General features: G+C 47.8%; 1 protein-coding gene across 1 annotated transcript; it reads right to left on the minus strand.

Annotated features, from left to right (window-relative positions):
- Nucleotides 1–3,290: 3,290 nt before the first annotated feature.
- On the minus strand, nucleotides 3,291–4,444 carry LOC311162944 (uncharacterized protein). The gene is made up of 6 exons (XM_084221568.1): nucleotides 4,314–4,444; nucleotides 4,194–4,235; nucleotides 4,058–4,101; nucleotides 3,913–3,956; nucleotides 3,791–3,831; nucleotides 3,291–3,709 (listed from the first exon to the last, which is right to left on the minus strand). The coding sequence occupies exons 1-6, from the start codon at nucleotides 4,331–4,333 to the stop codon at nucleotides 3,556–3,558; spliced, it is 345 nt and encodes a 114-aa protein (XP_084077694.1). The 5' UTR covers nucleotides 4,334–4,444; the 3' UTR covers nucleotides 3,291–3,555.
- Between the last annotated feature and the right edge of the window lie 6,064 nt (nucleotides 4,445–10,508).

Below are 10,508 nucleotides of genomic sequence, written 5' to 3' on the forward strand. Positions count from 1 at the left end.
AAGAGGGACAGGGAGTGAAGATAAGAGAGACAGAGAGTGAAGAGAAGAGGGACAGAGAGACAGAGGGTGAAGACCAAAGACACAGAGACTGAAGAGAAAAGAGAGACATAGGGTGAAGAGAAAAGGGACATAGGGTGAAGAGAAAAGGTACAGAGTAAGGAGAGAGAGAACACAGAGAGGGAAGAGAGAGAAGACAGAAAGGCAAGAAGACAAAAAAAGGAGATGGGACAGAGAGAGAGAAAAGACAGAGACAGAAGGGAAACTGAAGGAGGAGAGGGGTGTGAAAAGAAAAGGTGAGTTTAATAACTGAAGGAAGATGAAAGTTAGAGGGAAAAGAAAAGGAGAGCGAGAGACTGAAAACAGAGAGGAGCTAGGGGGAATAGAAAAGGAGAGTGAGAAACTGAAGAAAGACAAGAGCTAGAGAGAAAATAAAATAATTAGAGTTACAGTTAAAGTGAAACAGGGCTAGAGGGAAAGAGAGATTAGGAAGAGAACAGACAAACCAAAAAGAGGAGAACACAGATAGGAGAAGAAAGACAACTTACTTACCTTTACAGGTAAAAAGGGGAAAAAAAGCTGCAAGGTATAGACAAGAGAGAGAAAGATAAATACAGTCAGAGACAAATAGTGACACGGACAAACAGAAAGAAGGAAAGACAGAGGCAGAGACAGAGAGTTAGAATGAGTGAGGACCAGAAACAAGGGGTTAGACACAGATGGTAATTTAGAAATAGAAGACTAGAGAGAGGAAGAAAAGGAGGGAACGGGGCAATAAAGTGACACGACCGCACCAAAAGGACATGAAGGCCGGGGTTGGGGGAGGGTGGGGGTTATCTTTATTAGGGTTGATTGAACTTTATTAAATGAATGATTTTATTTACACTTCGGCAAAACACATGGAAATGTTGTCTACAAATGTAGGTACAGATACAATCCATATACACACTGGAAAAGGTCTAATTTACATAGACAGCAATACAGGGAAATGCAGCAACTAATGCAAATACAGAAGAATACAGAACAATACAACACAGAACCCATATTTACACAATATGATAGCCTTTTGTATATTTTCATTACAGTATGATGTATTGTTACAGGAACCCTAGAACAACAAAGGCACACAGAAAACAATGCTCTACCTTTAATAGCCCCCTCAGAAAACACATAAACTCACCGTTGCTCTCATTACAACTGCTAAATAAGACACTGGTAATCATTGGTCCTCGGGAACGTAGTTCCTGGGAGCCTCCCGGAAGATCCTCCTGCCTGACGAAAGCCCCGGTCCCTGGACAGTCCGTGCCCAAACTTTGGCGATGAACGTTGCCTCGCGGACTGGCCGGGACCGAGGAAAAAAAAACCCAGCCGGGGGGGAAAAAAAAACCCCCCGGCTGGGGATTTTTTATTCTAAATTTTAAAATGAGTTGAAAAGCCTGAAAGGCAAAAGTCAAACAAGGTTAGAATCCTACAACACACACACACACAGAAAAACACACTTCCTTCGGCTTACACACCAACCCACCCTCGCTCACACCTCAGCCGCTCCGCTAACCCCCCAGCACGCATTCCCACCGCTCCTCGGGAACGTGGTTCCCGGGAGCCTCCGATACATCCTCCTGCCTGACAAAAACTCCGGTCCCTGGACGGTCCGTGCCCAAACTTTGGCGATGAACGTCACCTCGCGGACCGGCCGGGACCGAGGTAAAAAAACCCTGCCGGGGGAAAAAAAAAAAAGACCCCGGCTGGGGATTTTTTATTCTAAATTTTAAAGTGAGTTGAAAACCCTGAAAAGCAAAGGTCATACACACAAGGTTTAATCCAGTCCACATGCACTCACACATGCAAATATTGGCAGACGCAGACAGACATGGTCGCATGCTCTAACACACGCTCAAATGCTCTTCCGACCTACACGCTCGCTGAGGCCTTTACTCGAGACAGTGAAGAACATGCTTCGATGCATCTTCTGGCTGCCGCTCCTCAGTGCCGGATGGTAGATTCTGGGGAAATCGGTTTCCTCGGGACCTGTGAGATGACAGAAAGCGGTCGATGAGCAGCAGTCTGACAGCTGAGACTTGTCCCCGCTGTGGCCCGATAAATTTTCTACCCAAAATCCCATAGAGGACAGATAGAGAGTAAAGATTTTATAGATGTTCTACCTAACTGACTACATGCCAGGGCAGGGCAGCTCTGATCATAAGTGGTACAACATAAGTACGCACAATATAGGCGGCGCATACAGTGGAAGCATACAGTGTAAGTTCACAAAATATAAGGCGGCACAGTTGCCCACAGTGTAAGTAGACAAAATATAAGGCGGCACATACAGGGAAGCATACAGTGTAAGTACACAAAATATAAGGCGGCACATACAGTGGAAGCATACAGTGTAAGTACACAAAATATAAGGCAGCGCAGTTACCTACAGAGTAAGTAGACAAAATATAAGGCGGCACATATAGTGGAAGCACACAGTGTAAGTAGACAAAATATAAGGCGAGGCAGTTACCTACAGTCTAAGTACAATAGAAACCAACACAGGTACGTACAATATAATTACACACAAAATAAGCCAGCATAGGTACATGCAATATAAGTACACACAAGATAAACCAACATAGGTACATGCAATATAAGTACACACAAGATAAACCAATACAATATACATATACAATAGGTACATCCAATATAAGCCAGGCTTGAGATAACTCTCTGGAAGATTAATTCTGGAGCCCTAAATCCTTTGAGAAGATGGAACCTACGGAACTACTGCGGTCACGTGAGGAGGGTGTAAGACGCTCCCTCTAAAAGTCCAAGAGAATGGCGTGGAAAAAAAGACGCTGCCAAAGCTGGTAGTGGGAAAGATGATGGATGAGAACACGTTTTGCAATCCTTCCTGTCTCAAAGAGTAATGATGTAAAGGTGGCAGAATATGGGATATACGGGAAGGACCGGGAGTAAAGTAGGGCCGAGATGGCGCAGGATAGTGCCGATAAGGCGCTTAGATGTGAGGAAGGCCTATGACACAGAAGAAAATAGACAATGACTACATAACACGGACATGGACAACATAACATCGACACAGGTGACATAACACAGAGACGAGTGGAGACTGCCCGGTGGTCTTGCATTATAGACCCAAGATTCGTAGCACAAGATGAGCCAGAGGCCGAGGATGCTGAAGGAAAGAGAGCCCTATGATGATAGCGCATGATGAAATGTAACTCATCAAGATAAATTAGTGCCAAAGCACTTAAGAGGATGCTCAAGAGGCTCAGTAGGCCTGGAGAAGGAAGAAGAGACTGCCGGGTGACTGCGGCTATAGCTCCGGCCCCGAAGGCGAGCTCCTCGGGGGAAAGATCCGTGACGTCGGGTCGAAGGAGGCTGACGACACGAAGGTCACGAGCGTGTGGACATCAGTCGAAACTGCCCTGTCCAGCAAAGACTCGGCTGAGGCTGAGGAGAAACCCTCTTCCTTTACTTCCAGACAGCCTAGCCCACTACAGACCTCTCTGCTAGTCTGACATCAGATTTCCCCCCGTGATGGCAAAGGTTTTACCCCTCCGCCTGACCGCCGGCCCTGACACTTAGCTTTTGGAAGATGAGAGGACGGAATCCATCGGCGGTCGGATGTGGACATTGAGAGGTTCTCCGCGTGTGCTTTGGTGCTGCCATTTCCAAACTTTGGCTACAAACTTCCTCGGGGTACCTAAGGCAAAACGGAAAATGTGACTATTGCCCATGAAAAGAGTTATCCCCAGGACTCCTCTGCACCGCTGCCCCGGCTCACCTCGGATCTTGATTTGACTCGGGAGGCTTCCCAGAAGATCCCTGCAAAAAGAAAAGGTACACGCTCAGCATGCTGCTGCATAACATTCACTTATGAGTCGACCTGCCTAAACACCGACTCACCTGCTCTCCTCTGTTCCTTGGTAGGCCTAGGGCACTGACAGCACCTGCAAAGAAACAAAGCAGAAAAGCATGCTGAGATACTGGGAAAAAACAACCTCCCTAATCTGACGAGTGTGCCACACCTATACCTTAAGCTTGCACCCACCTGGCATGGGCTTGCTCCGCCCAGATGGATTGCAAGTGGACCGCCTAAAATGAAAAAAACAATAGATGCTTAGAGCTGCACCAGAAAGCGAAACCTCAGCAATAACAACTGCTTCTGTATGCTACTCAATACTCACCTTGCCCATACAGACTTGACTGCTGCTCTCTGCCTTGACTGCCTAAAAAGAAAGACAAAGAACAGTGCTGTAACAGAGTCACACTTGACACTCTCCCTGCAGAGACAAACACTGACTGACCTGCTAAGGGGAATCCCCATGACAAGGATAGGGTGGTCTGCCCAGGACTTTATCCATCTGCATCTGAAAGACAGGACAAAAGTCAAAGGGGTGCAGGACAACTTAAAAGCTCCAGATATGTTGGGTCCATCTACAAATCCCATCTAGAGGCCAACTAGGCCCCACATTACAAACTGCAAGTCCCCAGGATTTTTTCTACTGCACCAGGCTATGGGGCAGGGCAGAGCAGCTCTGGCACAAACCTGTGCAGACACCCGTGACACAGGACAGGACAAACAACGGGGACACAACAGGGACAGAAAGGACTTGGCAAGGAAAATGACTGCAAGGACTGAGACAATGCAAAATGAGATGACCGAGGAGAGAATGACAGCAAGCTGATGGGGCTCAGAGAACCCTGGAGGAAGGAGATGCTAACTGAATGATTTATTCCAAGAACTGCAAAGATGGATCTCTGAGAATGCTACGGTCAGAATCCTCTACCTGACCTCACATTCTAACAAGTCCTAATCCACCATAATGGATCTTTGCAGTGTGCAGCTGTCCATATAGCTCAGAACAAGACCTGAGAAGACATCTGACCGGATGCTTCTGAAGAGAGAAGTGACTCTGATGCCTGCCTGCGTTGACAGGTCACAAGTTCTATGGCATTGGTGCCAGACTACAGTATCCAGAGATCACAGATGCTAAGGATGATGCAAAGGTATCTGAAAGGCCCCTCAAAGGCCTAAGGTAAAAGACACGAGACACCCAAACAACACAGAATGCACAATAGACAAGTGACACCAAACACTGGGACTGCTCTGCCCTGCACACCTCAGCTCTGTCATCAAAAGTGAGACTTTCCTTTGAGGTGGCCTAAGGAGCCGCTTCATGGACACCTCCAGCTCCAAAGCTGACTTAAAAACCCCTCCCAGATGGTCCCAACCCCTCACCCCACTTTCATCCCCTCTGTGGGTCTTAGCCCTCTACTTATCTCTCAGACATCTGGGGGTGCCAATCCGTGCCAGTTGCAAAGGAAGGCGACTGCAACATCTGGCAGCTCCTGCTGGCACTTTGTTCAACATCCTGCTGTTTTGTAATCAGCTACATTAAAGAAAACCAAATATCAATGCATGATCTCAGCAGCACAGGGGCCAAAACCCAACAATTCTGATACTCACCGTTCTCATAAGCATGCCAGGCTCCTTGGGCCCCACGCTTCAGGCTTTCTCGGAGGCTGACACCATTGTGGGAGGGTGCACCTGGGTTAAGGGGAGACAAGGTGATGTGGCATTGTTGAAACCTGAGCGGATCATCGCTCCTTCTCCCTACTTCCCAGATTCACCTCGTCTGCTCGGCTGTTGCCAAAGGCTACGGGGTGACAGCTTTAAAAAGGAAAGGCAGATGCTTCATCACTGAGTCCCATAATATCTCCAGAGGGCTCACAGAAGCGGCAAACCCGGTGCGTCGGTCGGTTGGTGTCCAGGCTTGGCGTGCTCCGAGGGGAGCACCTAATGCACACAAACAAGAACGGAGGCTTAGAGTCGCACCACCAAGGGAGACTTGAGCAACAACTGCTTCCGTACACTACTCAATGCTCACCTTGGCCACCTCACCTGGACAACTGATATCCAGCTTTACTTCCTAAAAAGAAAGACAAAGAACAGTGCTGTAACAGAGTCCCACTTTACACACCCCCTGCAGAGACAAACACTGACTGACCTGCTCGAGGAAACCTCCTCACCCGGGGTGGGGTGCTCTGGCTCAGATTTAACCCATAGGAACCTGAAAAAACAGTTAGGAGAAAAGTCAAAGTGTTGCAGGATAACTTAAGAGCTCCAGATATCTTGGGTCCATCTACAAATCCCATCTAGAGGCCAACTACACCCCACATTACAAACTGCAAGTCCCCGGGACTTCGCCCTTTGCACCAGACTATACGGCAGGGCAGAACAGCTCCGGCACAAACCTGTGCAGACACCCGTGACACAGGACAGGACGTGACAAACAACAAGGACACAACAGGGACAGAAATCTCTTGGCAAGGAAAATGACTGCAGGGACTGAGAGAATGCAAAATGAGATGACCGAGGTGAGAATGATGGTGAGCTGATGAGGCTCAGAGAACCCTGGAAAAAGATGCTATCTGAATGATTTATTCCAAGAACTGCAAAGATGGATCTCTAAGAATGCTACGGTCAGAATCCTCTACCTGAGCTCACATTCTTACAAGCCCTAATCTGCCATAATGGATCCTTGTGGAAGGCAGCTGTCCATACAGCTCAGAACAAGACCTGAAAAGACATCTGACCGGATGCTTCCGAAGAGAGAAGTGGCTCTGATGCCTGCCTGGAAAGGATGGATGGTGATACACCTGGAGACAAGGCCTCAAAAAACACCTGACTTGATGCTTCTGAGATGAGAGTCAGACACTGCTGAGCCCACCTGTAAAAAAACAAATGACATCGCCATTGTGCCGAGAAGTGCGAGCGTTTGAGAACCTAGAGATGATGGCTGATGCTTTTGATAAGGGCCTCGAGAGGAAAAGGCAGAGATATCTGATCCAAGGGCCTCCAAAGGCACATTAGGGAACACGGTACACCAGACAACACGACGCAGACCGGAACTGTTCTGCGCTGCGCACCCAACAGCTGCGATCAAAAGTAGAGCCTCTCCCTTTAACTGTCCTAAGGGGCCTCTTAGAGGACATCCCTTTACCCTCTGCTAATTTTTAAATCTGTCCCAGCAATTTCCAACCCATTACTCTCCTACCCTCCCATCTCCAGGCTGTGGCCCCCAACTTATCTTTTGGATGACCGGTGATGTGAATTGGACCTGAAATGAGTCTGCCTCAGAGAGCCCTGTGATGGCCTGTTAGCCTCTCGCTCAGCTACAATAAAGAAAACCAAAAACAACATATGAGTTTAGTGTTATGTGGGCCAAATCCCAGCAAGTCAGATACTTGCCCTCTCCTGAGTGTGCCTGGGTCTTGAGTGTCCAGCTACATCCTGGGTCCAAGGCTGTGCCTGTTATCATGAGTGGCACCAGGGTTAGAGAAAGGCAAAGTTACGTGGCATTTCTGTGACTGCAGTGGATGAGGCTGTGTGCTGTAAGACATGTGAATGCCTCTGCTATGCTTGTGAAAAGCCTTGGGGGGCCCTCAAATAGATACCATTTCTCACCCTGCTGCCTTCAACCCCCCCCAGTAACTCCTAACCAGATACCTGCTCACCTTCCCTCTCCTTGTCACAATCCTCAACTCACCTGAGACCACAATCTCAAACATTATCTTTGACACTGGGCAGATGCCTTTTGTGACACAATTAATCTGCTGAAAAAAGTGTTGTAGTTGAAACAACCTGGAACTTCTGGAAGCTGCACTCCGCCTAAAAGGAAGAAAAAAAACCCAACAAAATAAGAACAAAACCAGAAATTACAAAAGCCCTTTACCACCCCTAAACACCCAACCCAAAATCATGAACTTAAATACTCCCTGTGTCCAATGCTGTTTACTTTAGAGTATCTTCAAAGCCTCTATGACTTTAAATGCCTACTGAAAAAAAGCTGAGATAAGCCTAAAAAGCCTCTTCTCAGAAATGAGAGACCTCTTATCCCAGCTGATCCAAGACAGCCAGAGAGAGAATGAAGCCCCTCAGCCAAGGCTGGGGTTAATATACCCCTGATTGTGCCCACCTCTCATTCCCATGACACCCAGGAAAAGGGAGGGGGCAAAACCCACCGGGTATAAAAGCCCTCAGAGCAGCTGCTGCTGTTTGGCTCCTCTGACTTTAATTTGAGGGGAATAAATAGCCTGATACAGGAGAAAACTCTGCAGGAAAATAACAGCATTTTCTTTTTTGCTACTGCTACTGTGAGGAAAAGGGCAAAAAACAGGTAAGAAATAAAGCTTTATATTCAGGCACCAGGGCTGGGAAGTTAGGTAATTGGCTATCAACTTACATATTTAGTCCTTAGTGACTATTAGGTATTGCTACACGTGTGACTAAGTACAGTGGAGAGGAAGACTAGTTTTACAAATAGCCAAAGTCTCCTCGGGACCTCTAAGTACAACTATCTACATTATGACTAAAAAAGGAAAATAATGTATTCCCAGGCAGCATTAGGTGTAAGTATGTGCCGGGCTCACCCTCCTCTGAGATACTGGTCCTAGGGTACAGATAGAGGTTAGGGTTAGGGTTAGGGGTTAGGGTTAGGGTTAGGGTTAGGTCCTGAAATGTAGCTTTAAACCATTAAAATGCTGAAAAAGGAAAAGCTTCCTTTGAGTCAAGCACTTAAAATGAGGAAATGGGCAGTGGCTGCCACTAAAACTGATAAAAATGCAAATAAATCTCTGGTGCTCTTTAATTTAATCCCTTAAAATACTGGGGAAAGAGGGAGTTTCCTCACTTTAAATCTCTCCAGTGATGAAAAAAGAGGGATTTTTCCCTCCATCCAATCCCTTAAGAAGGGGGAATGGCTGGGCTTTGCCCTCAATTTAAGCCTTAGGACATCAACAAGGGGGCAGTTACCCTTAATTCCAACTGATAAAAAACATCATCAAGGTTTTCTCCTTCTATTTAAACTAGAAAATGATGGAAAATTTGGATTCCCTGTCAATTAATACCCCTAAGTGCATAAAAAAGACAGGGATTCTTTCAACTGAGACCACTGAAATTGCAGGGAAAGCAGATTCCCTCACCGTTTGAACACCAAAAATAATGGAAAAGGAAGGTTATTCCCTCGATTTAAACCCCTTTTCTCCTGATACTCCCTCTCTTTTCTGGGAGTGCTGCAGAGGGTCTGGGAGCTCTAGGGAGGGACTGACACAATAAAAGGAGAAAGTTGAAATCTCTCCCCTGGAACCCCACGTCCTGCCCAGGTGCTGCCGCTTGGCAAGAGGGCCCTTCCCTTGGCATTTTTTCGAAGCGCTGCTCTGTGCCCAGGTGGGTCTGCCTGCGCCGTGGTCCCTTGCTGAATGTTCCGACCGTGGTTCCTAGAGGGACGCTTGGGATACCCCCGTTGGCCCCTCTGGACTGGTGGCTCCGTGTGTGGGTGTGCCCGGGTAACCCTCTGACAATGGTCGGTCGCACAGGTGACCGCTACACCTTGGAGTGGGAGGCGAGGTGAAGAAAGGTCCTGTGGGGAGTTCCCTCCCCTACACGGCCCTTAAACAATGGGGTGTCGGACTTTTCTTTCCAAGGAAATTGATGGTCTTTCCTCTCTGTGTGCCCGTGGCCAAAACTGGGATTAGGCCTCCAAAACTGCAGACAGTGAACGATTTCTCGCAGACTGCAGCTGCCTTTTTGGAGGGTGTGTACTCTGACCCTGGCCATAATTGTCAAAATTATATAAAGAGTCCTAAAATGGCTTTGAAAAAGCCCCCAAAATACCCTAAAGAATCCCAGAAAAGTCCTAAAAAACCTTCCAAAATCCCCTAAATATCTTTAAAAGTCCTAGGAAAAAAATCAAAAACACATGCTCAGCCTCCAAACTATACCTTTTGCTCTCTAGTCCTCAGATGTCATCCCTACCCTTTTAGCAGTGGGTCTTCTTGTCTCTGAGGGTTCTGTCGTTGTCCTGGTGTGAGGGTTGCCGTCTTGTCCCACCGGGAGGGTTCCGGGGTGATCTCGCTGTTTGGGTTGCTGTGTTGTGCTGCTGTTGAGGGAAAAGGCTGTTGTTAGGGGGGCTGGTTAGGGTGAAGTTAGGGCTGAGGTAAGGGGTGGTACGCCTGTACACAAACTTACCTCCTAAGGTGTACTCTGTACCCCTGATCTCCACTGGACTGGCCAGCCCTCAAGCCCTCTCCCTTTACCCCTCAACCCCTCCTTCTGCCCCCCAGCCCTCAGGCTCTGTGCATCACCCTTGAGCCCCTTCTCTGCTGCCCCTCGACTCCTGTGTTTCATCCTGAATCCCTCTCCTTTGCCCCTCTTCCCCCAGCTTCTCTGTGTGCCCTCTGGCTGCGCCTGCCACCCTCGGCATCTCTGTGTGTCGCCTGCTGTACCCCTGTCCCTGTTCCTCCCTCAGCTCCCGGCCTCTGTCAGCCTCGAGCCCCTGCAGTGCCCCTCAGCCTCTGTGCGTCGTGCCATGAAAAGACCCTAAAAACCCCCAATCTTAAAAATGTCCTAAAACCCCTTCAAAATACCCTTAAAATACACTAAGAACCCTGTACTTTCAAGAAACACCTAAAACACCCCAAAAATCCCTAAATATACC

Source organism: Fringilla coelebs (assembly GCF_963513975.1).
Source record: "Fringilla coelebs genome assembly, chromosome: 25".
Lineage (NCBI taxonomy): Eukaryota > Metazoa > Chordata > Aves > Passeriformes > Fringillidae > Fringilla > Fringilla coelebs.